This window comes from Microcebus murinus, chromosome 16 (assembly GCF_040939455.1).
Source record: "Microcebus murinus isolate Inina chromosome 16, M.murinus_Inina_mat1.0, whole genome shotgun sequence".
NCBI lineage: Eukaryota > Metazoa > Chordata > Mammalia > Primates > Cheirogaleidae > Microcebus > Microcebus murinus.
This window is the reverse complement of record NC_134119.1, coordinates 13,594,408-13,619,483: the sequence shown is the minus strand read 5'-3', so window position 1 is coordinate 13,619,483 and position 25,076 is coordinate 13,594,408. Positions and strand designations below refer to the sequence as shown.

The 25,076-nt window shown below is 50.5% G+C and overlaps 1 protein-coding gene across 1 annotated transcript in view; it reads right to left on the bottom strand.

Annotated features, from left to right (window-relative positions):
• SLC13A3 (solute carrier family 13 member 3) overlaps nucleotides 1-21,058 on the bottom strand; it is a 65,221-nt gene extending 44,163 nt beyond the window's left edge. The window contains exon 1 of the mRNA XM_012743004.2: nucleotides 20,924-21,058. Coding sequence (XP_012598458.1) covers nucleotides 20,924-21,034 — 111 coding nt within the window. The 5' untranslated portion in view covers nucleotides 21,035-21,058. The remainder of the gene's footprint in view (nucleotides 1-20,923) is intronic.
• Nucleotides 21,059-25,076: the final 4,018 nt, after the last annotated feature.

Below are 25,076 nucleotides of genomic sequence, written 5' to 3'. Positions count from 1 at the left end.
ATTTACAGAACAGGACGTGCCTTTGTGTCTGGCTGTTTTGCTCAGTGAAGTGTCCGTGAGACGCATCCATGGAGCGCGTGTCCATGGTCCGTCCTTTTGCACTGCTGAGTCGTATTCCACTCTGTGACTACGCAGCAAATTCTTAGTGCGTTCTCCTGCCAACTGGCATTTGGACTACTTCCGGTTGGGGGCTATTACAAGTGAAGCTGTGATGCACATTTGAATGCATCTGCTTTGAGGGTGACGTCCTGTGAGTCCTTTTGCATAATGTGTCCATTCTACACGTTATATAAATGGGAGGAAAGATGAGTTGTCAAATTCCGGTGGCGAGCATTGCCTTTCAAAAGCTGAGTGCCAGGCCTGTATTCTCCCTCTCTGCTCTCTTCTGTCTTCTGTTCTCTCTCTTCCCTCTGTCTCCACCTCCACCCTCTTTTTTTCTCCTTCCCCCTCTCTCCTCCCTCTCTGGGTGCTCCTGCCAGGATGGTCGACATCAGTCCTTAGTGAGGGGCCACTTTCCACCCAGATCAGCACGCATCCGCTAGGTAGGTGACCCGAGGGAAATGGCAGGAATTAGCCCACGGGGGCTTTGGCAGTAAGTGGACCAAGAGTGTGGTTCATTACCTTGCTGGTTAGGGGTTGGAGCAGGGCCAGGGTGACCCCAAATAGCTTCCTTGCCCCGGGTGAGCTCCCTGTGGACAGATTCAGATTTGCCAGCTCGATGCCAGACATCTGGTGGGGCATTAATAGATGCTTCTGCCCCTCCTTCCCCCACCCCCACCCCCAACCAGGCTTTAGGGACAGAACTGACTTTCAGAGAGCACAAACCTCCCAGGGTGCTCGGAGGCGGGGACAGAGAGTGGAGGCCTGCAACATGCTAAGTGGAAGACTCTCAGATCAAACAGGCCACAGGCCGGCCGGTCCCACCTCCAGGTCTTTGCACTTGTGGTGCCCCCTGCCTGGCCCTCTTGGTGCACCCCCGCCCCACCCCTGGCCACTCTCTGGCCGGCTGGCCCCTTGCAGTTCAGCATCACATCAAAAGCCCCCTTCTCTGGGGGCTCCTTCTCTGATCACACTGTTGATAGTGTCTGCTCCACATTCCCCGGCTTCATTCTTGTCACTTATCACCAGCTGCAGTTTGTTTTTTGTTTGTCCACTTATTATCTCTCTCCTCCCCCTCTAGACCCTGAGCTCCATGCAAACAGGGCCTGTGTCTATCTTTGTTTACCTCTATCTTAGGGCCTCAATAGACATCTGTTAAATGAATAAACGATATAAATCAGGCATTACATACTCAAATGCAGGAGACAATGAGCGAAGTGGGCTGGTATGAAAAAAAACCACAACATTTTCTCAAGTCTGATTTGCACTTTTGACAATGCTGGGGTGCAGAAAACCATTATTTTAGCAGGAGAAAAATGCCCCAGCTCCATGACAACTTACGGCTGTCATTGCGTGTCAGTGCCGTGAAGGCAATAGGGAGGGGCGGGGACTGCGGTGAAGGGGGGAGGCCAGAGCCCCCTCCCTCCCCCAACAACTGCTGCTCGGCTCCCCTGATTGTTGAGATGGGGAATGTGTGCCCACCCCCGTGGTGCCAGATCTCCTTGTTCTTCAAGAGACACTTGGATTTGGGCTTTTATGTGAAATCTTACAGTTTTAAAAGATTTGCTCATTAAAGGGAAAGTGTGAGCCAAAAATAAGCTGCAGGTGGTATCCAACCATATTGGTCTCCCTAGTCACCAATCTATAACCTCCCATCTAAGTGATTTTTATTGGTGGAGTCACGGATGCCTTTAGTAATTAATGAAAAACTCAGAAAAGTGCTTATACATATATAACACTGAATATAATTTCAAGGTGTTGACAGATTAGTAGGGATCCTAAGACGCTGCATTTTAAAAAAAAAACATCCCTTTTAAAAATACCCATTTTACAGCTATAAAAACTGAGGTCTGGGGAGAAGAATGGAATTCTTCAGGACCACAGAGAGAGCACAAGAGCAGGTAGATCTCACAGACCCAGTCCTGGGCACCCTTGAAGTAGCAGAAACCTGGAGGGGAGTCTAGGTGGATCCATGATTTTACTCTGACCAATGGCAGTGCCACTCCACCTCTGCCTCTGGGACCCTGTTTTGTGAACTCAGACCAGCCACGTGGCCACACTGAGGTTCAGTCTTCATGTTTGCAAAATGGAGGCTTCCTTTGATCTCTCAAGGGCAGATTAAGGTAACAGCATGATGTCACGTGACCCCAAGGCACCGTTCCTTTGAATTTTAACTTCTGGAGTTCAGAGGTTGGGAGCGGTGTCTGATCTTGCAGACTCATTCTCTGGGTCAACTCAGGCTGAGAAGTTTGCTGCCTCACCACTTTGTCCTGCCCAGAGGCTCGCTTCAGGAGAGGGAAGCTTGTAGGGCAGGCCCAGGGCAGGTAGGGTAGTGGCTCCGGGTGAAACTCATTCAGCTCCCAGCCTATCCCCTCTGCCTCTGGAAGCCCAGCTCTGCTAAAACCTCTAGAAGCGGAGAGAACTCAGAGCAAGGCCCTACAGAGACCACAGCCAGAGAAGTCAGCTGTCACAAGCAAGAAGGCTGGCCCCTAAATGCCATCTGACCCTAAAGGCCAGATTGTGGAAGAACTAGGATAGGGCTCGGAGATGACTGACAGGGTCAGCTGCCATAGAAGGGGAAAGAATGCCAAGGATCTCTCTGGAGCTGAGCTGTCCAAACACAGGAGCCCCAGGCCACGGGTGGCATTTAACTTTAATTGAAATCAAATGAAATAGAAAATTCCCGTTTCTCAGTGACACTGGCCACCTTGCAAGTGCTCAGCAGCCACATGTGACTAGCATCTACCATTTTGGACAGAGCAGATATGGAACATTTCTATCATCACAGAAGGTTCTGTGGGACAGAGCTGCTCCAGATAATTCAGGCCCGAGGGCCAGGAAGCCTGGCTATGATGGTTTTGATACTGAATTCTTGGGGCAAGTCACTGAACAGTCTGAGCCTAAGTCTGTTCACTTGCAAATTGGGAATAATGATATTGGGACGTCTACATCACAGAGCATCCCATTAGGGTAAAAGCATTTCAAAATATGCATTTGGCAGGAAAGTATCTTAGGGATGAGGTTATGAATAAATTTTAATTAAATTAAATTTTCTAAATTTCAACAACCAAGAAAAATATTCTTAAAAGGAAGACATTCTCTGAATACAAAAGTGATATATCTGCAAAATTCTTGGGTTACACATTCTTTGAGAATTTTAGTAGATATTTAATTATTGTACTACTACATTTGAGGCCGGCCTGATTTCCTCTCCCTTACAGCTCGCTTGAATTTTTTGCCTGGATATCTATAAGGTGTTTTGTTTAAACTTAAAGTCCACTGACATTACCATAATATGTCTCTGTTAATGTCTGTAAGTTCTTTCTAGGAGACAGTAAGCTCTTTCAATCCACGGGAAAGAGGGGAAGGGAAGAAACCAACCTAGTGGGTACTATGAATACTATTGGGGCGACAGGCACACCTATAGCCAGGACCCAAGCATTACAAAAATGATCATGTAACCTAAACCATTAGCACCCCTTTAATATTCTGAAATTTAAAAAATGAACATATCTGGAGGCTTTGTTGGAATAAAAAAAAAAAAATAAAAAATAAAAAAAAAAAATGAACAAAAACAAAATAAAAAGGAAACGAAGAATAAATACTAGAAGAGTTGTGTTATGAAGTAGGAGAAACTATTGAACAGATATTTCTCTGTGAAATATGAAAAAAATTAAAGAAATGATGACCTTCCTAAAACAAATATCAAAATAAGAAACAAAAAGTTCAAAGAAGAGACATTAACAAGTAGAGGGATATTTAAAAAGCAGTGCTCAGGAAGTAAGTGGAAGAGAAAAGTAAAGCTGCTCTATTATCAAAGCTATATTAGAAATAGCAAAATGAGGGAAAATTAAAAACATAATCAGGGACAAGATATACAGGCTAAAGAAGATTGAACAAAATGAACTGGACAAAAAGAGTAAGAAAGGATGAGCAAAAAATCAATCCATATGGAAGACAAAGGAAATTCAACATCTGCATAATTTGTGTCCCTTGAAGAAGAAAATAAAACAATATTAGAATCTTTAATAGAAGAAAATTTCTCTGAAACAAAACTAAAACATATCTTTCCCTTGATTGCTTTCCACTGGGTTTTACTTCCTTCTGTGCACTCGTGTGCTCATCGGTTAGTTCCAATTTAATAGTGAGTACTTGTTTGTTTTCCCATTCTTGTAATACTTCATTTAGGAGGATGGTCTCCAGTTCCATCCAGATTGTTGCAAAGGTATTAATTCATCTGGTACTCTGTGGTGTACATACACCACATTTTATTAATTTACTCATGAATTGATGGGCACTTGGGTTGATTCCACATCTTTGCAATTGTGAATTGTGCTACAATAAACATATAAGGGCAGGTATTTTTTGGTAAAAATGACTTCTTTTTCTTTGGGTAAATAGCCAGTAGTGGAATTGCTGGATCAAATAGTAGGACTACTTTTAGTTCTTTGAGGAATCTCCATACTGTTTTCTGTAGAGGTTGTACTAATTTGCAGTCCCACCAACAGTGTATCAGCATTCCTTCTCTCTGCATCCATGCCAGCATCTATTGTTTTTAGACTTTTTAACAAAAGCCATTTTAATTGGTGTAAGGTGATATCTCATTGTGGTTTTAATTTGCATTTCCCTGATGAACAGTGACATTGAGCATTTTTTCATCTGTTTCTTGGCCACTGTCTCTCTTCCACCTGCCACCCAACATCCTGCTTCTTGCCAAGCATCTTGGAGCCCCTCACTCAGTTCCTCTGAACTCTACACTGTCACATCCTTCCTCCAGGTGTGAGCCCCAGGCTTTGCCAGTATTAGGAAATGCTCCTAGAGTTAGAAAATACTCCTGGAGAACTGTGACCTGCCCACGCTCTGCAGGAGCGTGTGCCACTCTTGGTTTCCCTCTGCAGTTTGGTCCAAGTCCCACGACCATTGTCAGTTCTTTTGCATACACTGGGGTCTTTCCTGCTTTCATCAAACATGGTCTTTTCTTCTCTTTTAGTTGCCTTTTGGGGCTATTTTCATACTTCTTCAGAAAAGTAAATGGAACAGAAAAGTCTTCATTCTACCAACTGAAACCGTAAGTGCCTTCCACCCAGTAATCATGTCATCAGAGACTACAGTGTTTCTTTTTGTATATCTGTATTTTCTAATCTTTCTGCAACAAACATGCACAATACAAACAACATGGGCTTTGGAAACAAGCCTAAATTCAAGACCTGATTCTTCACATTCTAGCTGCTGGTCCTGAGCCAGTTAGTTAACTCTCCTCACTCTTGGTTTCCTTGCATGCCGTAGACGCGTTGTAACAGTACCTGCCTTAGAGAGGGATTTATGGAATATATAAGTTAACCACCGACCCAGTGATTGACACTTGGGGAATATTCAATAAATATGAGCTATTATATTTTGTTATGATTAATCATATATAACATTATTATAATAATATAAATTTAATTTCTTAAAGCTAGGCTTCAAAAATACTGTTGTTTTTTTCTTTTTCTTTTTCTTATTTTTTAGAGACAGGGTCTCACTCTGTTACCCAGGCTGGAGTGCAGTGGCACGATCATAGCAATCCTCTTGCCTTCACTTCCCAAGTAGCTAGGCCTACAGGCATGTGCCACAACGCTTGGCTAATTATTTTTCATTTTTACTTTTATTTGTTTTAGAGACATGGGGCAGGTCTCACTATGTTGCTCAGGTTGGTCTTGAACTCCTGGCCTCAAATGATCCTCCTGCCTCAACCTCCCAAAGTGCTGGAATTACAGGTATAAGCCACCACACTCGGCAGAAATATTGTTCTTAAATCTTAAAATATGAGAGCCAGAATGAAGCTGAGATCATTTAATCCAGTGGTTCCCAACAGAGGGTGATTTTGTGCCACAGAGGACATTTTTGATTATCATGACTAGTGGCATCTAGAGAATACAGATCAAAGATGCTGCTGAACATCCTGCAGTGTCCACAGTCAGGAATTGTTTGTTCCCAATAGTGTCCATGTGCCAATGTTGAGAAAACCTGGCCCAATCTAACCCCTAGCACAACGGAGGAAATGGTTGCCCAGAGAAGGAAAGTGGCTTGCCTGAGGTCACACAGCAAGTCAGAGGTAGGTTGTACACAACAAGGACTGGCTTTATCTCAGTTCATTGGAAGACCACTGCACCCTGGGTTTATCGGGCAGCAGGAGTTGGGAGCTGGGCTGGCACGTGGGCAAACCTGACAGTGAGCCTCGTTCAGTCCTGCTCTCCAGGCCGCTTGCTGGGCTCCCGGGTCCTTGCCTTGGTTGGGAGCAAGGACAGGGTAGGGTTGGGGTGGTTGGTCATGGTCCCAACCCAGACACATTCTCCAGGCCCCGGTTTCCTTGCAGGAAGCCTTGAAACCCAGCTTCTGGGGCTTAGCCAGGACATTACCACTGGGATTAAAGTCTGCAGCGGTGGCGGGGGAGGAGGAGAAAATGCCATGTCAGGTGGTTAATTTTTGAGCTAGGGAATGATTTCCAGGCAGACGCAAGGCACTTTTCTCCCACTGCCCCCAAGCTTGCCCCCTTCGCTCGGGAAAGGAAAGAATGAGAAAGGTCTGCTCTCCAGGGCCTGGGGCAGGAGCTCTGGGGACACCGTCTGAACCACCATTGTCCTCCTCCCCCTGCGCCAGCTCCCCACTGGGCTGCAGCTGGCATTTTGCCAGGGCGCTGGCTATGACCAGGCTCTTGGCAGGTACTGGCTGTTCCGAGCTGGGCAGAGAGCTGGCTGGCCAGCCCTTTGGGGAGCAGGACTGGGCCCAGCTGCCCACGGCGGTGCCCTGCTGCTGCCTGCAAGGGGCCTGCTCCCCAAGAGTGTTCAGGGCTGGAGCTGTGAAGCTCTGAACTCTGAACTCCAACAGAGCAGAAGTGAAGCCTTAGTCCCCACCGCATCTCCTCACTGTGTCCAGCCCGGGGCTGGAGCCTCCAGAGCCACGCACGGTTTGAAGCATCGCAGCTCAGGCCCTCACGACGGTGTGTGTGACCTTGCCCAAGTCGCTTCCCCATTCTGAGCCTCACTTTGCTCGTGGATAGCACGGGAACAATGACATCGCAGAGTCGCCACAGGGGACAATGGCTGGAAGACGGCCAGCCCCGAGAAGCAGGAGCTGTCAGGATCAGCGGGAAGAGCAGTGGACAGGGAGCTGGGAGATGGGGGCTGAGGTCTGGACCCAATGCCAGGAAAGGAGGAGCTACGGGTTCGGAGCTTGGCATCCTGCGCCAGAGTGCCCGGGTTCGAATCCTGCCTCTACCACTTGCTAGAGCAAAGGACTTAACTGTTTCTCAGTTTCCTCATCTGTAAAATGGGGGTGACGATAATAAATAGGATAAGAATTTCAACCTCATGGAGTTATTGTTGGGAGGATTAAATAAGTTCACATAAGTAAAGTGCTGGGATCAAGGCATGACACAGAGTAAGCTATGTATATATACCGGTATATATACACACTTACATATATTATTATCATATGTTATCTACTACTCACGGGCAATGTTACTTTGTACCCATTTCTTGTCCTTTTACACTAGAAGTTTTATCTCAACGATCTGTAAGCCTCTGTGCCTCAGTCTCTCCTTCCAGAGAATGGGCACACTACAAGCAGCTCAGACCCAGAGGGGATGTGGAAGCCTGCAGAGCACTTGCTGCTGAGTGTCTGTCCCTTCATGTCCCCCAGGACAAGCTACTAGAGCGTGTGACAGCTAAAGACACGATACCTGCAAAGGACTCAAACTGGCCCCTGCACATAGCAAGTGCTCAGTAAACACCAGCTGTTACCGACTAGGGCCCTGGGGTCAGCCCCCCGGGTGGCATCACAGCTTCGTCCCTTGCTAGATGCACACACACGGACGAAGACGTTGCCAAACCTCTCCGTGCCTTAGTTGTCATTTCCAAACAGGAAATGCCATTGGGGATTGGCTGTGCCATTTGGGGATGAGGGTAGCGATTGCAGGCGCCACGCAGACCTGGACCCGGAAAGGAAAGGAGCGTGGAGCGCACGCATGGCTCGCCTGGGGAAAGGAGCCAGCCTGGCAGGAAGGGAGAAACCCAAGAGAACCCCTCTCTGCCAAGCAGGCCAAGCATCAGCTGGGCACGAGGCCTGCACTTGGCAGGAAGGGGCCAGCCCGCCGAGGCTCAGGGAAACAAGGCCACACGGTCCACGCAGTCCGCTGCAAACCCAGCCCAGCGGGCCTTGCCTGCCTCCGTCTGAGCGAGGGCGTACTCGAGGCCCCCCCAGGGAGTGCCAGGAGGGAGATCAGAGGGCACGTGGATGTGGCCGTGCTTTGGCAGCCCTGCCACACGTGGCATTTCTCCCCCCGCCTCGGGGGCTGCCCTGCCTCAAGGCCCCGGAGCCATCCCACTGCCACTCAAGACAGCTACGTGCATTGAGCACTTACTGCATGCCAGGCGCCGCGCTGCAGATGCCCTTGCTACAGTCCACCCGCCGCCCCAGGGAGCAGTGACAGCTGCTGTTAGCGGGTGGCTCAGGTTCCCGTGGCTCAGGTCACTCTGCCTCAACGCCAGCAGTGGACTAGGAGGACGAAGCTCCCACGGACCAAGGGCTCACTGCACACTGGCCACCGGGCCGTGCCTTCTGGCACACCTGCGCGTCACAGCCACCCTGTTTGGAAATGACACCTAAGGCACGGAGAGGTTTGGCAACGTCTTCGTCCGTGCGCGTGCATCTAGCAAGGGACGAAGCTGTGATGCCACCCCGGGGGGCTGACCCCAGGGCCCTAGTCGGTAACAGCTGCTGTTTACTGAGCACTTGCTATGTGCAGGGGCCAGTTTGAGTCCTTTGCAGGTATCGTGTCTTTAGCTGTCACATGCTCTAGTAGCTTGTCCTGGGGGACATGAAGGGACAGACACTCAGCAGCAAGTGCTCTGCAGGCACTTCCACATCCCCTCTGGGTCTGAGCTGCTTGTGGTGTGCCCATTCTCTGGAAGGAGAGACTGAGGCACAGAGGCTTAAGCCAGACACTGGCCCAGGGTGGTGCAGAGGGAAGTAGTTGAGGCAGCCCAGAGGTCGCGTCTCTTATTTCCAACCAGGGCTCCTCCCAACCTTCTCCCACACCTGAAAACACTCTGAGAAGGCAGTTAGGGGCCACCTGTGGTCCTTTGACCCAGACACTCAACAGGGGCCAGAGGAGAGGAGGTGAGGAGGGACCTGCCCCAGGAGCTCTCAGGACCCAGCCAACCTCCTCTCCCCACCCCTTTCCCGGAGTGGAGAGCATTAGACCCTGGACTCATTAGTAGATGTCGTGACAAGTTCAAGTTCCTGGAGCCACTCATTAAAAGTGTTCCTGGGGCGGCTCACACCCTGCGGCTGCCCAGGCCTCACTGCACATTCATGAGCCTGGCAGGTGGGTGGGGTGCGGGGCGCCGCGCCGGGCACGGGAGCCCTGCGGCCTCCCCCAGCCCGAGGAGGACAGACACGTGGTTCTGGGACAAGAAGCTGATTCATGGTGTGACCTTGGGCAGCTCCTTCCTCTCTGTGGCCCTCAGTCTCTCCATCTATCCAGGGGGTTCCTTCAGCTCCCAGCACGGAACGGGGGCAGGGGTGCCTCTGAAGCCCCCCTCGGGGCTCCCTCACCTCCCCCTTCTCCTGACAGCCCCTCCCTCGCCTTTGCAGGGCTGGTGCCAACTGGAGGCCTTTCTTTTGCTGGAAGTGTCCCCACCTGGAGGCACTGGGGTGGGATGTGCCAGGGGACCAGGACTCAGTCTCCTGGGAAGGGCTGCCGTGAGGACCAAGGATGATCACGCACTGTTTCCTGTACACCCACCATGTTCCTACCTCAGGACCTTTGCACTTGCTGTTTTCTCTGCCTGGAATATTCTTCCTTTACCAATGCTCGGGGCTTGCTCTTTCACCTCCTTCAGGTCTTTGCTTGAGTGTCCCCTGGTTGTGTGTTCCCACACCCCCTTTCTGAAGAAACCTTCCTGACTCTGAAACGGCACCGCCATCCCATCCTCCCTACCCCTCCGCTCTGGTTTTGTTCTCGATGGTACGTATTGTCATGTGACAGACTATAGATCTTACTTACTTAGCCAGTTGTTTTTTAGGGGTTTTTTTGTTTTGTTTTGTTTTTCTGTTTTATGTCTCCCTCTCCAGACTGTGAGCTCCACAAGTGTAAGGACTTGTAACTGATGGGTTCACTGCCATGGCCCCGGGATAATGGCTGGTGCCTACAAGTGCTCAATTAATACTTCTGTATTGGCTGCATCAATCCCTTGTGGAGAGCCCAGCACAGATGGGACCCTGAGAAAATAGCTGTTTTGATTCCACGTCCATTCAGGACATGTTGATTAAGCACCTAGTGTGTGCCAGGTATTGGGGTACACTGGGCAGCAAGATGGGCCAGGTCCCTACTTGTGCTTGCTATTTGCAGGGTGCTTTACAGTTTGCAAAGCCCTTGGTTTCCCTGGCTCCTGGCCACGCCCCGAGAGACGGGTGGGACACGGGACAGGCAAGGGAAGTCCTTGCTTCCACTCAGAGAGCAAGTGCTCAGCCAAACCCGGATCCAGCCTGGGTCACCCACGCCCACACCCTATGCTCCTCCAGCGCCGGGGGTGTGACCCCTCGGTGTTTCCAATCCTCTACTACTTACTGTCATCCCACCCAGCCCCGGCCACCCTGCACCTGGGAGGGCATTGCTGGGGAAGCAGGCCCTGCCCCTTGCCCGGCTTGTGGCACTTCCAAGCCCCATGTGACAAGGAGCCTCTGCTGTCTGCGTCCCTCACTTCTCACGCCCCTGGGGCCCCGGGATTCTGGCCAAGAATAAGAATGCCGAGGGAACCCTCACTGAGGCTTTCTCTGAGGAAGCATCATCTCATTTAATCCCCCAGCAGCCCCCGGAGCTGAGCTTTGTTCCGTTTCACGGGGGAGGGGATGGAGGCTCAGAGAACCCAAGAGTCCGCACAGTGGGGCCGGGGGCGTCGAAGAGGATCGGAACAAGCCTCACCCCGCATAGCGCACGTCCAGACCCAGATCCACGGCTCATTTCAGTGCAAACAGCGATAGTAATGATAGTCGCCAACGTCTACCAGTGCCTGTCCCATGCCTGGTGTACCCCGAGTACTCGGGGTGTTTGAACCAGTCTTCACAGCATTCTCATGTGGTAAGCTCTGTCAGTACTCTCATCTCACAGAGGAGGGAACCGAGGCACAGAAGGGCTAAGTAACCTGCCCAAGGTCACACAGCCAGGGCGCGGGGGAGTAAGCCAGCCAGCCAGGAAGCCAGTGCTGGAGTTCGGGCGCTCACGATGCTGTCCCTGCCCACCCGCACCCCACAGAAAGTCATTCTGGGGACACGCCGGCCGGGCAGGCAGGCCCGCTTTGCAGGGCAGGCAGGCCAAGGTCTGGGCCAGGCGCCACAGCAGGAGAGACGACAGGAGCGGACACGGAGCCGGTGCTCCAGATGGACGTCCGGCTTGGTGGGGCCAGATGGCCTCTCAGAACGGGGGCAGCGCCCCGAGCTCTGCAACGGGAGGGGGCGGGGGCTCGGCGGGCTCCCCCAGGCCTGGGCTCCCCGCGGCCCCACACACCGGCAGAGCAGGACTCGCTTCCCGGCAAACCGCCTGCACCGTGTCCGGACGCGGCCACCACGACTCTTGCTGACTGGTTCCAGCCCTTTCCAGAGAAGGCCGAGGGGGTTCAGGGGCAGGAAAGCGCTAAAAGAAGCAAGAAGGATTTTCCTTCACGCCGCCCCTCTCCCTCGGGCCCCAGAGCCAGCGCTCAGCTTGTCAAGAGAGAAAGTTGCGGGAGTCATGGGAAGGGGAGGGGACCAGGGCTTCCACTGTCGTTTCCCAGGGCACCGGCAGCCCGTCCGGCTCTGAGAGGGCCTGGGGCCAGGAGAGCTCTCGTCACACCCGGAGCACCCTGCCAGGCTGCGTGCCCACAGGCAGGCACTCCCCTCTCTGGGCCTCAGTTTCCGCATCGGCAAAATGGGACCTTTTGCTGAGAAGGGCTGTCGGAGATCAAAGGGACGGATGCGCTCAGGGCAGGGGGATTCTCGGCCTTGGCCCCGCGGGCAGTTGGGGCTGAGGATTCCCTGCTGCAGGGGCCGTCCCACAGCGTCCCTGCCCCTAGCTGCCAGTAGCGCCCAGCCCAGTCGTGACAATCCAGTCGCCAATGCCGCCTGGGAGGAAACCTGCTCGAGAACCACCGAGGTGAAGCATCTCCTTAGAGCCAACACACAGCGGGTGCTCTGTCCATGAAGGAGGTCAACATTTTCTTGAGCTCTCTACAAGCATCAGCTGTTAAAATCATACCCATTTTACAGATGAAACTGAGGTACAAAGAAGTTGAGAAACTGGCCCAAGGTCACACAGTTGGTTAAAAAGCCAAGATTTGAACCCAAGCAGCTGAGCCCAAGCTCTTACGCACCCTACTTGACCTAACTAACGACTATGTTCGTTCTCTCCGTAACATCCAACCTTCAGAGAGCTGAAACTTCCAGACTCCTGCTCCAGTGTCTGAATGGCATGTCTCTCCTCCAGGAAGCCTTCCTTGATGTCCCCTGCTCCATCGAACACAATCGCTCCCTTCCCCTTGGCCTCCACTGAACCACGAGGGAGCGTGGGTTCTCAACAGGGCAGACCTGGGCTCACATGCCAGCCCCACTGCTCATTTGTTGGCTCTGAGGTGCTAGGCAAGTGGCTTCAGCTCTCAGAGTCTTGACCTCCTCATCTGAGAAATGGGTCCTCACCCCTGGGTCAGACAGCGTGGCTGAGAACACAGACTCCAGAGCCAGAATGCTGAGGTTTGGATCTCGTCTCGGCCGCTTCCCAGCTGCGGGAGCTTCGGCCAGTGCCGGAACCACTCCGTGCCTCGATTTCTTCATCTGCACACCTGCCCCACGAGCCGCGATGAGTATAAATGAGCTAACGAGCAGATCTCGAGCACTTAGAACCATGCCTGGCACCTGGCAGGTGCTAGAGAGGCATTAGCTGTGGTCCTTACGAGGTCTCTTGGGGGACAGAGGAGAGAGCATGAACGGGGCATGTGGCCCAGGACATGGACAAGCTGAGTTCACTTCCTGCAGCCTCCCGGGGACCAGCACTTTCCCATGGGGATGCTTAATACAGCTGAAATCAAATCCCCCTCTGAGCCCAGACTGCTGACGAGGAACCCCAAAGGGGAGTAGAGCAAAACTCGGGGGAGAGGACCCCCCAGGCTGGCTGGCAGGGCCGGGCTGTGGGGGCCTCCCTGGCCTACTTTAATGTCTTTTTCTGGCTGGGGCTCGCTGCTCTGTTCTGTGTATGGGCGCCGCCCCCCACAACACGCACGTCTCCACTGGCCACCCCTCCTCATGTGGATTTCAGGGACGAGCAGACAGAGAGCAAGTGTCCCTATTTTGCAAATAGTCACCGCGGCGATCCTTTATTGAGCACCTACTATGTGTCGGGCGCCTTCAAGTCTTCCCAGCAGGTGAGTTTCATCATGCCCACTTTGCAGGGGAGGAAGTTGAGGCTTGGGAAGGGAAGCGACTTGCCAGGAGGCGGTGTGGCTTTGTGTGGCTCTTGCCCAAGGCCCTGCTGCACCCCAGCTGGAGAGTGCAGCTCGGGCACGTGCGTGTGGCTTGTTCCAGGCCCCGGCCGGGTCCGGCCCTAGCTAGGGTGCTGACTTTGTGTCTTCAAGGTCTGGGGGTGTCAGAAAATCCTGCTCATCAGCGCAGAGGGCACTGTCCTGCAGAGTGGGGTCAGGAAACACGATCTTGCACCCCACCGCAGCGCCAGGAATCCCGCCGGCCTGTTTACACACCTGGCAGGAGCTCCGGGAAAGCGGAAAGTTGGCCAGGCCTCAGAGGAACTGCTCTCGGGCCAGCGGGTCTGCACACCACGTGGGGGACGGGCGACGGGCGGGTCAAACCTGGTGGGGAAGGCACGTAGGGGACACAGACGAGGGATCTGGGACCACCTGGCTGGGAGAGGCTGGAAAAAGTCCCTCCACGTCCCCTCTGGGCCTCAGTCTTCCCAGCTCAAAAAAGAAAAGGCTGGAAATACTGATTCCTGCTCAAACCTTCCACCAATCGGGAAGCAGCTGGGCTTTTAGAAGGTAAGCGTGTTCTAAAATCAGAATCTGGGTTCAAGTCCAAATTCATTTATTCTGCGTTTGCTTATTGAGCACCTACTGTGTGCCAGTCACTGATCTGAGTTCTGAGGGTGCTGCAGAAAACGCGACAGACATGGGCCCTCCCTTACGCTGCTCATAGCGTAGCAGGACAGGCAGATGCTGAACAAAAGAATGACACTTGCAGAGCAGGACAAATGCCATGAAGGAAACGAAACAGGAAGCTGTTTTAGAGAGTGATGTGTGGGGGGAGGAGGGCAAGTGTGCTTAAGAAGGGGTCATCAAGGAGGACTCCTAGGAGGAGGCACCATGGCGCTAAGACCTCAATGACGAGAAGCACCCAGCCACGGAAGACCAGGCGCAAGAGTGTGCCAGGGGAACAGCAAGTGCAAAGGCCCCGAGACAGGAGCAAGCTTGGCAGGTTTGAAGAAACAAAAGAAGGCCCGTGAGGCTGAAGCGTAGTGAGAAAGGAGAAAAGCACGGGAGATTGCAAGGATCGTGTTTTCTAGTTTCTGCCAAGAAAGAAGTAAGGAGAGCTCCATTTTCTCAGATGGGGAAACAGGTTCAGAGAGACGACGACTTTCTGAATCATGCAACTCATCGGGGCAGAGGCCAGAGATGGACTCATATCCAATTAAGCCCAAAGCTTGGACCTTTTTCACCAAACCGGGCTTTGCATCCAGGGCACGAGAGGCCCCCAGGGCGGGACACATCTGTGGCTGATGGGCGATTAGTCCTCTGGAATTCAGAGGCAGACACAAGGCTAAACTTCCCAACTGCTTCCTGGGGGAACCTGGTGGCGCTGTTCTGCCGTGTGTCCATTGCCTCTGGTTGCTCTAGCAAATTACCCCAAACGCAATGGCTTTTAACAACACAAATGTGTTCTTTTACAGTTTTGGAGGTCAGAAGTCTGAAATCGCTTTCACTGGGCTAACTAGGGGCAAGGTGGCCGGGCTGGTTCCTCCCAGAAGCTCCAGAAGAGAATACAGTTCCTTGCCCGTCCCAGCTTCCGGGGCCTCCTGCATTCCTTGCCTCATGGCCGCACAACCCATTGCTTTCTCTCCCTCTGCTCCCATCATCAAACCACCTTCTGACTCTGACTCCTCCTGCATCCCGATTATACAGAACCTTGCAATGACGCTGGGTCCACTAGGATAATGCACGTTACTCCTCCCATCTCAAGCCCCTTCACCCGATCACGTCCACAAAGCCCCTCTTCCCACATAAGGTTACGCGCACAGATTCGGGGGGTAGGACACTGGACATCTCTGGCGCGTCACTGTTCAGCTGACCACAGCTGACCGCATGCCAGAGACTTCCTTTGCCTAACAGCCCGCCCAGCACCATGGTGGGAAGAAGGCCATCTGGATACAGATGAGGAAACTGAGGCGCTGGGGCTGGCAGCCAACCTCACGGATGCCCGGACAAGGCGCTGACCCAAGCCACAAGTCCAACACTCCTTGAGGCGTAAAAGGTCAATCCCAGAAGACTTTGGATCACACACTGAGGTTACTGCCTGTCTAATTCTTTTTTTCCTTCACATTATTTCCAAAACAAAGTTTGGTACTAGCTTGTCCTTAACGCCTCACTTAATGATTTCCCTCCTTTTGTCACAAAGAGAGGGCAGGTCTAAAGCCCTGCCTGGGCTTCAAGTAGGTAGCAGTGCACAGTCAGAATTAACCATTAAATATTTATTTATTACTAGTTTTCTTCTATTAATCATTTATGATCCTGGTTTTCCGCACATGGTACCAACATAAAATCTCCTTTTCAGTCATTGTATTTAAGTTTTTTACAAAGGGAGGGGGGGCTATAAGGCATTAATGTAGAAAACTTAGGTAAATAATAGGAATATAATTAAGTAAATAATACTGAGTGGGTGAGCAGAGCTGGCAAAAATTAAGTGGGTGATGTGCAGAATCAAACCAGATGCCACTCCAGCTTGGGGTACACGTGGGCAAATTCCATGTCTGAGCTCTCTGAGGTTCAACGAGACGACTCAAGTTGAAAGCACTGGGCAGTGTCTAGCCAGAGAAAGTGCTGGATCCATGGAGGCTGACTCACGGGTGTTTTCTGAGAGACTCTTATTAGGGGAAGACTCTCTAAAAGTTGGCCTACCCTGTCTTCCAAAACCCAGGACCAAGAGAGGGGGAGGAGTGATCAAAGTAATATTTAGTAGCTGTGTGACCTCGGGAACATTACTTAACTTCTCTGTGCCTCACTTGCCACATCTGTAAAAAATGGGGACGATCGTTGTTGGTACTTCTTAAGGCCAGTGTGAAGCATAGATTAGCTACGATGTAAATAGCATATAAAAAGCATCTGCAAATGTGGGAGAGATGTGTGGCTATTGAGTTATTATAAACACCCACTATGTACTAGACGCTGTGCCGGACTTTTGTATCTTCTCTTAATTTTCATAACAGCCCTTTGTGGGAGGGTGTGAGTCCTCCCCACTTCACAAATGAGGAAACTGAGGCTCATAAATTCAAAGTCTGCAACCCAGGCTCCCCTGTTCCATGGTTTCAAAGCCAAGACCCAAACCTAGGTGTGCCCAGTTCTAAGCCCTATACTCTTTTCATCATTTAACTTCTCTGAGCCTCAGTTTTCTCATCTGCAAAATGGGAGAGCTAAAATATACCTTGGGCATTAAATTGAAAAGCATGAATTTATAGTGCAGGCATAATGTGTTATTTCATTGAACCCAAATGCAACCAGGAAGGAATATGATATTATGGCAATATCCTAAGTGAAGAAACTGAGGTAAGTAGTAAATGACTTGGCCAGAGAAGTAAAATGACTCGCCCAAAGTCACAGAGCAAGTATGTGGAGTGAGAATCCAGTTCTGATGCCAAAGCCTCCACACTGGGAACGAAAGGACCATTTCCTGGTCACGCACCTGCTCATGATTAGGCAGAGGCAAGAAAGTGGGCCTCTGACCTTAAAGGTGTCCTACCATCCCCTTAAAAGATTACCACCCCAGAACGAGTCTGCAGCTAGCCCATGTGACACCTTTGCGCAACTTAGAAAAGGAGGCCGTTCCTCAAGTGGATCCAGCCCTGCACAGGGTGCACAGCTCAGCATGTGGAGTTCAGGTTGGTTCTTGCCTCCTCAAGACCCCTTGTGCAGTGCACAACCTGCACAACCCTCTGCAGCAGCCCTGCCTAGAATATCCCCAGACTCTTCCTCCTGAAAGCCACGTTAGAGTCGAGCACCCACTGTTAAGAACTCATCTTGGCCAGATTGTCAGGCCTGCTCTGTTTTCTCTGGTGGGTACAAGATGGGAAAGGGGGCAAGACTTCTCTGCAAACATATGGGGCGGGTGCTTCTTTGCAAAGCCCGTCATCACAGCCCCATCTGTGCCCACTAGCTGTCTAAGGCCACCCGGCCATATCTCCAGCCCTTGAGATGGCCATTCTTGGAAAACTTTGAGGTGGTCCCTTGGACAGCACCCTGCCTTCCTGAGCCTCGGGCACTCTTCACAGCAAGGGCCAGGAACCCCGGTGGCACTGGGGATGGCAGCCACCGCATTCCAGAGCGGCAGCCCACTCCTTTTCAGCCCTGCTGACAGCGTTCCTGAGCCAGGGGCCATAATGTAAGAATTATTCCTCCCGGATCCGCTCCGTGGATTGACTGCAGCCTCCCCGCAGATGGCTCACCAGTCACCAGAAGCTCGAGGACCAACCCTCTCAGCCACACTGGCTCCCAGGACATCAGAGCAGCAGCGGCCTGTGGCTGTCATCGGGCTGGAAAACCGGGCCCCAACAAGGGGCTGTCCCTCACTCAACCACCCAGCAAATGGCAAATGACCAAACATCTCCAACTTCTTTCTCGATCTGATATATCTGCAACTACGCAAAAGTTTTTAGGAACCCATAGATAGGTACGATGCAACCTGCATTGGTAGCTCCAGAATTTTCACGTGGAAGAGGCTCAGAAGTGGCAATCTGATGTTGGGGCTGGGGGTGGACACCGAGGACATCTGTCTTGAAGCCACATTTGCATAGCGAGCATGTTTCTAGGTTACACCACCAGCCTTTGCTTGGGGAGGCTGTCACAGCGAGTGACTGGTTAAGATTACAAGAATTCTCCTGAAGCTCTGTGTGCATAGCAAACCCACTGTGTTTGCTTTAAATGTATGTCACAGATCAGGCCTGGCGCGGTGGCTCACGCCTGTAATCCTAGCGTTCTGGGAGGCTGAGGCTGGAGGATCGCTCGAGGTCAGGAGTTCGAAACCAGCCTGAGCAAGAGCGAGACCCCATCTCTACTATAAATAGAAAGAAATTAATTGGTGAACTAAAAAAATATATAGAAAAAATGAGCCGGGCATGGTGGCGCATGCCTGTAGTCCCAACTACTCGGGAGGCTGAGGCAGGAGGATCGCTTGAGCCCAGGAGTTTGAGGTTGCTGTAGGCTAGGCTGATGCCACGGCACTTTAGTCCAGGCAACAGAGTGAGACTCTGTCTCAAAAAAATAAAAAATAAAGGTATGTCACAGATCAACAAAACTTGCAATGTTTTCTAAGGATGCATTTTATTCATATTGTACATGAGGTTGAGAAACATGTCAGTTCTTAAGATCAGAGAATATGATACTGATAATTACATGACTATTGCCATACGGGCAAGGGGCTTCGGGCATGCCAATAGCTCCAAGCAGCCAGATCTGCCTCCTGGAGGAGGCCCTGGTTTATCAGCCACTTAAAAAGGCAGTGACATCTAGAGCCACGCAAAGGGTCCCCACATGGCAGCTTTTACAGAATGATAACTAAGGAGAGCATGCTGGGCACAGCCGTTAGCAGTATAGACTCGATTCTGGCTCTGTACCTGCTGTGTGACCTTGGGCAAGTCACCTAACCTTGCTGAGTTTCCATCCCCCCCCCCTTTCCAATAGGGATGCAAACAGCAGCTGCCTCCCTGGTCTTTGCGGACATTATACGGGCAACTCCTGACAAGCCCTCAGCACGGTGCCTCGCCCAGGGAAAGAGCTAAGCAGGCGACAGAGCACCTTCCTCATCGGGCCTGGCACCATCGCAGGGGGGCGTCACAGGGGCACTCGCTGTCATCTCTCCCTTCCGTCCACCCGGTCGCGCACATTGGGGTCATATGGACAAGAAGTCCCCAAGAAGCTGATGAAACTTAAACTTCAGAGCCTCTCCCAAGTTCTGTACCGGAGTTTATATTTGTAAATCTGTATCTTTTTCTTGAGGAGATCCCCTCAAATAGGATGCGCTCCAGGCCCTAGAACACTTGGGGTTCACGCCCTCGCTAGGTGGCAGAGCAGCGAGAATCCATCAGAACCCCTGCTGCGGATAGAGACCCTGTGTCTCCATTCCTTCTTCCCTGGAGCTCTGCCTGGGCCTCCTCCGAGACAACAATCGGTCAAGGCTGATCCACCCATCCTTCCATCAACCGCGGTTCCCAAAGCCTTGCGCAACCCCTCTCGCCAATCCCAGAAGCTAGCACAGTGATCGCTCCATTTTACAGAGAAGAAAGTTGAGACCCAAAGAAGAAAGGAGGTTGGTCCAAGGTCTGCAGGTCAGCAAGTGGCCCAGGATGGGCTGGTGTTTGAAAAGGTGACCTACCTCTTATTCCATCATTTATTGTTTGTTCCCTTCCATGTCAAGAAAGTCTGATCGCTTAGAAAATTCCTCACAAAAGAACTTGCTGTGTACCAGCTCTGAGTCTCCTCGGAACCATCTGATGCCACCTTCCTACTCCCTGGGCCCAGGAGGGCTCCTTCCTCCAGGCAGCTGCCCCTGCTCTCAGCCGATGGGTGCCGAGTGACGCACCACTAAATTACACCTTCTTTTCGCTTTTACTTAAGTGAACGTTGACTATCTCGGTGAGGGATGGGGAAGCAACTTCCTGGCAGTAGCCTTGTCTCACAAGCCTAGTGCTTGCTCATGGTGCCCTGGGTGGTCCGGGCACAGGTGAGGGACCCACAGGGAACTGTAGTGCCATCTCTCTCCAGCCCCCACCGGTGTCCTCATCAACCTGCAGCCTTTGACCTCATAGGGATCACTTTCTTCGAGAGTCTGAAAACAGCTTGGGCTCTGGATTCTGAAAAGACCAGGGTTGGATTCTCTCAGTCACTTGCTGTGTGACTCTGAGCAAATCGCTTCCTCTCTCTGAGCATCGGTTTTCTCCTATGGAAGATGGGGCAAATAATCCCCCTCTGAAGGGCGTTGGAAGGATGGAATCAGGTGGGTGATGCACAAAAGGCAAAAAGCCACGCACTCACGGAATCTTGGCTGCCCCCATCACGGAAGGGCCCGGTGCAGAAAAAGACCAGCCAGTGCTTATTCGGCACTTACTGTGTACCAGGCTTAGTTCCAGGAGATTTACGTATAATGCCTCATTTATATTCGCCAGTGCCCTGTGGGTTGGCACTACCGCTGCCCCCATTTTAACATATGAGTAAATGAAGTTCAGAGAGGTTAAGGGACTTGCCCCAGGTCACACAGGTTAGCACGCATCATGTGTTCATGGTGACTGTCCAGCGAAACGTGCACCACAGCACCAAGCACCTAGCTAGAGCTCAGAAGAGAATCATTCCCGCTCGGGCGAGAAGACCCAGGAGGCCGGGTGAGCCTCGGGCTCCGAGGGGCCACGGGGAGGGGAAGAGGGTTCAAGCGGTTCGCGGCGGCCGGGGCAGGTGCGGGGAGAAGGAGAGGAGGGTCGGGGAGCCTGCGCGGGCTGGGAGGAGAGGCCCGCGGCGGGCCGGGGCGCGGGCGGAGGAGGCGTTACCTTGGGCGGGAGGAAGAAGACCGCGGGCAGCAGCGCGAGCGGCGTGAGCAGCAGCACCAGCCGCCGCCGCGCGCTCCACACCTTCCCGGCCGCCGCCGCCAGCGCCGCCATCCGCGCGATCGCCCCGCCGCGCCGGCCACCGCGCCGCGCGCCCGGCCGCGCGCTTAAAGCCTGGGGGAGGGTCCGGGGAGGCGACTGCCCTCGGGGTCCCGCCCCTCCTGCTCCTCCCGGAGGACAAGGGTGGTGCCTGCGCCCCGGGGACTGGGCGGAGAGGCCCGGGAAAGTTGGAAAAAGTTGGCCCCAAGGACCAGGGGAGCGGGGCCGGCCCGCCCAGGACAGCCGTGGCCTCGGGCTCAGCCCGGCGGCGCCTTCCCAGGTGCGGGACCCGGCGACCCGCGTAGCCTCTCGGCCCTGTTCGCCCGCCTGCCGAGAGGCGACAACGAATGACCATGTGAGTTTCGAGGCACTGGCTAGTGCTACCTGGGTTCAGGTCCTGACTCTGCCCGCCGCAGAGCCACCCGCGGGGCCCCGCGCAGCAGCCTCTGAGCCCGAAGGTGGGGTTCAGGTCCTGACTCTGCCCGCCGCAGAGCCACCCGCGGGGCCCCGCGCAGCAGCCTCTGAGCCCGAAAGTGGGGCGACGGCCTAGTCTCTGCGAGACACGAGGGCTCTTGGGGTGTTCGGGTGGGATGGCCCGTGCTGATTCTAATCCCTCCTAAGGCGCGGGAGTCACCTGTAGACTGGAGAGCAGGGGGCCTCGTGGCTCCCTCTGGATAAACGTGCAGGGGTGCAGCTGTGGGGGTGCGTGCTTAGTCTTTTAAGAAACTGTCAAACCGTTTTCCAAAGTGGTTGCACCGTTTTACAATGCCATCGGCAGCGTATTAAATAATCTAGTTTCTCCATATCCTTGCCAGCTTTTGGTGGTGTCACTTATTTTGTATTTTAACTATTCTGAGAGGGGTATGGTGATATCTCATTGCATAATTTATATCTATAATATAATTAATTTATATTTCCCTAATGGTTAATGATATTGAACATCTTTTTATGTGCTAATTTGCCATCCATATATCCTTTCTGGTGATACTGCTTCCTATCGTTTGCCCATTTTCTAATTGGATTATTTGGCTTTTTGCTCTTGAGTTGTGAAAATCTTTATTAGTCCTTTGTCAGATACATTATTTGCAAATATTTCTCCCAGTCCGTAGCTTTTCACCCTCTTATCAGTTTGTCACAGAACAAACATTTTTAATTTTGACATAGTCAAATTTATCAAATTTTCCTTTGGCTCATGCTTTTGGGATTAGGCTATTTACATAGCCCTAAATACTAAAGAATTTCTTATGGTTTTTTTCCTATAAGTTTTATAGATTTGAAACTCTGTATCCATTCCAAAATAACCTCACCTCCTCCTCCTCCAGCTTCTAGAAATCCCATAGAAGTCTCTATTAATTTGATTAATCTAGTACCTCATATAAGTGAAATCATAGAGTATCTGTCATTTTGTGACTAGCTTATTTCATTTAGCATAATGTCTTCAAGTTTCATCCATGTTGTAGCATGTGTCAGGATTTCTTTCCTTTTTAAGACTGAGTAATATCCATTGTATGTCTGTACTATATTTTGTTTACCTGTTCATTTGTTGATAAGACATTGGGTTATTTCCACCTTTTGGCAATTGTGAATAGTGCTGCTGTAACTAAGGGGTATACAAATATATGTCTAAGTCTCTGCTTTCAATTCTTTTGCGCATATACCTTGAAGTGGAATTGCTGGATAATATGGGAATTCTACAGGCTTCTTGTGTTTTGGTTTTTTTGTTTTTAGAAAAATGGCCATACTGTTTTACACCGATGCCATACCATTTTACAGTCCCATCAACAGTGCACAAGGATTCCAATTTCACCACATCTTCATCAACACTTATTTTCTGGGTGTTTTTTGTTTTTTTTTTGTTTTTTGTTTTTTTTTTATTAATAGCTACCCTAATGGGTGTAAGAGATATCTCATTGTGATTTTGATGTGCACTTCTCTAATGATTATTGATGTCTAGCATATTTTGATGTACTTATTGGCCACCCATATATCTTCTTTGGAGAAGTGTCTATCCAAGTCCTTTGCCCATTTTTCAATTGAGTGGTTCATTGTTTGTATGGCTTTTTTAGTTCTTACCCCAGGTATTACATTGTATATACATAACTTATTGTAGTCTACTTGTATTGTCATTTTACCAATCCCAGTGAAGTGTAGAAACCTTACTTATCTCATGTCTCTTTGCCTTACTCTGTTTAAAATATTATTGTTTTCATACATACATTGTTTTACGTGTATGGAACGTCATACATTTTCTTTACGTGCATCTAGAACCATCAGGCAATGGTGTAATTTTTGCTTCAATTGTCAAACATAATTTAGAAAACTCAAGAGGAGTCAGAGGCTATTGCATTTACTTGTATTTTTGTTCACTGTGTTGTTTCTTCCTTCCTGATGTTCCAGTATTCCTTTGTTCATCACATCGTTTCTGTTGAAGAACTTTCTTTCTTTCTTTCTTCCTTTCCTTTCCTTTCCTTTCCTTTCCTTTCCTTTCCTTTCCTTTCCTTTCCTTTCCTTTCCTTTCCTTTCCTTTCCTTTCCTTTCCTTTCCTTTCCTTTCCTTTCCTTTCCTTTCCCTTCCCTTTCCTTTCCTCTTTGTCGCCTGGGTCCTGTGGTGTCAGCCTAGCTCACAGCAACCTCAACTCCTGGGTTCAAGTGATCCTCCTGCCTCAGCCTCCCGAGTAGCTGGGACTACAGGCATGCGCCACCATGCCCAGCTAATTTTTTTCCCTATATATATTAGTTGGCCAATTAATTTCTTTCTATTTATAGTAGAGATGGGGTCTTGCTCTTGCTCAGGCTGGTTTTGAACTCCTGACCTCGAGCAATCCGCCTGCCTCAGCCTCCCAGAGTGCTAGGATTACAGGTGTGAGCCACGGCGCCTGGCCTCTGTCGAAGAACTTTCTTTAGTCATTCTTTTAGGGTAGATCTACTGGCAACAGATTCTCTTAGTTTTCCTTTAGCTGAGAGGGTCTTGAATTTCCTTTCATTCCTGAAGCATATTTTCAGTGGATATAGAATTCTGGTCTTTTCTTGAAAAATGTGCACCTTTCTGGCCTCCATGGTCTTGGTGAGAAATCTGCTATCATTTGAATTGTTTTTTCTGTATCCGTAAGATTCATTTCTATTTTACTGCTTTCAAGATTGTTTTTTCTTTGTCTTTAGTTTTTAGAAGTTGGACTATGATGTGTCTTGGTCTGGATTCCTTTGATTTGTCCTGTTTGGAGTTCAGTCAGCTTCTTGGGTCTGCAGATTAATTAATTTATTTTACCACATTTGGAAAGTTTTCAGCCATTATTTTTTAAAATAACTTTATACCCTTCTTATTCTTATTCTTCTTATTCTTCTACTTTCATAACTGATGGCATAGATGTTAGACCTTTTGTTGTAATACCCCCATGTCCCTGCAGCTCTATTTATCTTTTCAGTCTATAGTCTCTTTTTGTTGTGCAGATTGGGTAATATCTATTGTTCTTATCTTCCAGTTCACTGATTCTTCTGAACCTTCCATTCTACTGTTGACCCCATCTATTGGGGTTTTATTTTAATGGCAATATTTTTCAGTTATAATTTTTTTATTTTGTTCTTTTTTATATTTTCTATTTCTTTGTTGAGGTTTTCTACTTTTTTCATTTCTTTCAAATGTGTTTGTGATTGCTTGTTGAAGCATTTTTATAATGGCTGCTTTAAAATCTTTGTCATAATTCTAACATCTCTATCACTGTTATCTTAATATTTGGCATCTATTGTCTTAAAATTTGGTTTGAGATCTTCCTTGTTCTTCATATGATGAATGAATTTTGTTTAGAACATGGACATTTTGGGTATTATAGTATAAGACTTTGGCTGTCATTTAAACCTTCTGTTTTAGCTAACTTCGGTCAGCACTCTGGCAAGGGAAGTTGGGATGCCGCCTCGTTGCTACCAGTGAAAGTAGAAGTCCAGGTTTCCCACCTTAGCCTCCGTTCATATCTGAGGTGGGGGTTCTCATTACTGCTGCAAAGTAGTGGGAGTTCCAGCTTCCCATTCTACCTCTACTGGCACCTGCCTGGCTGGGAGGGCAG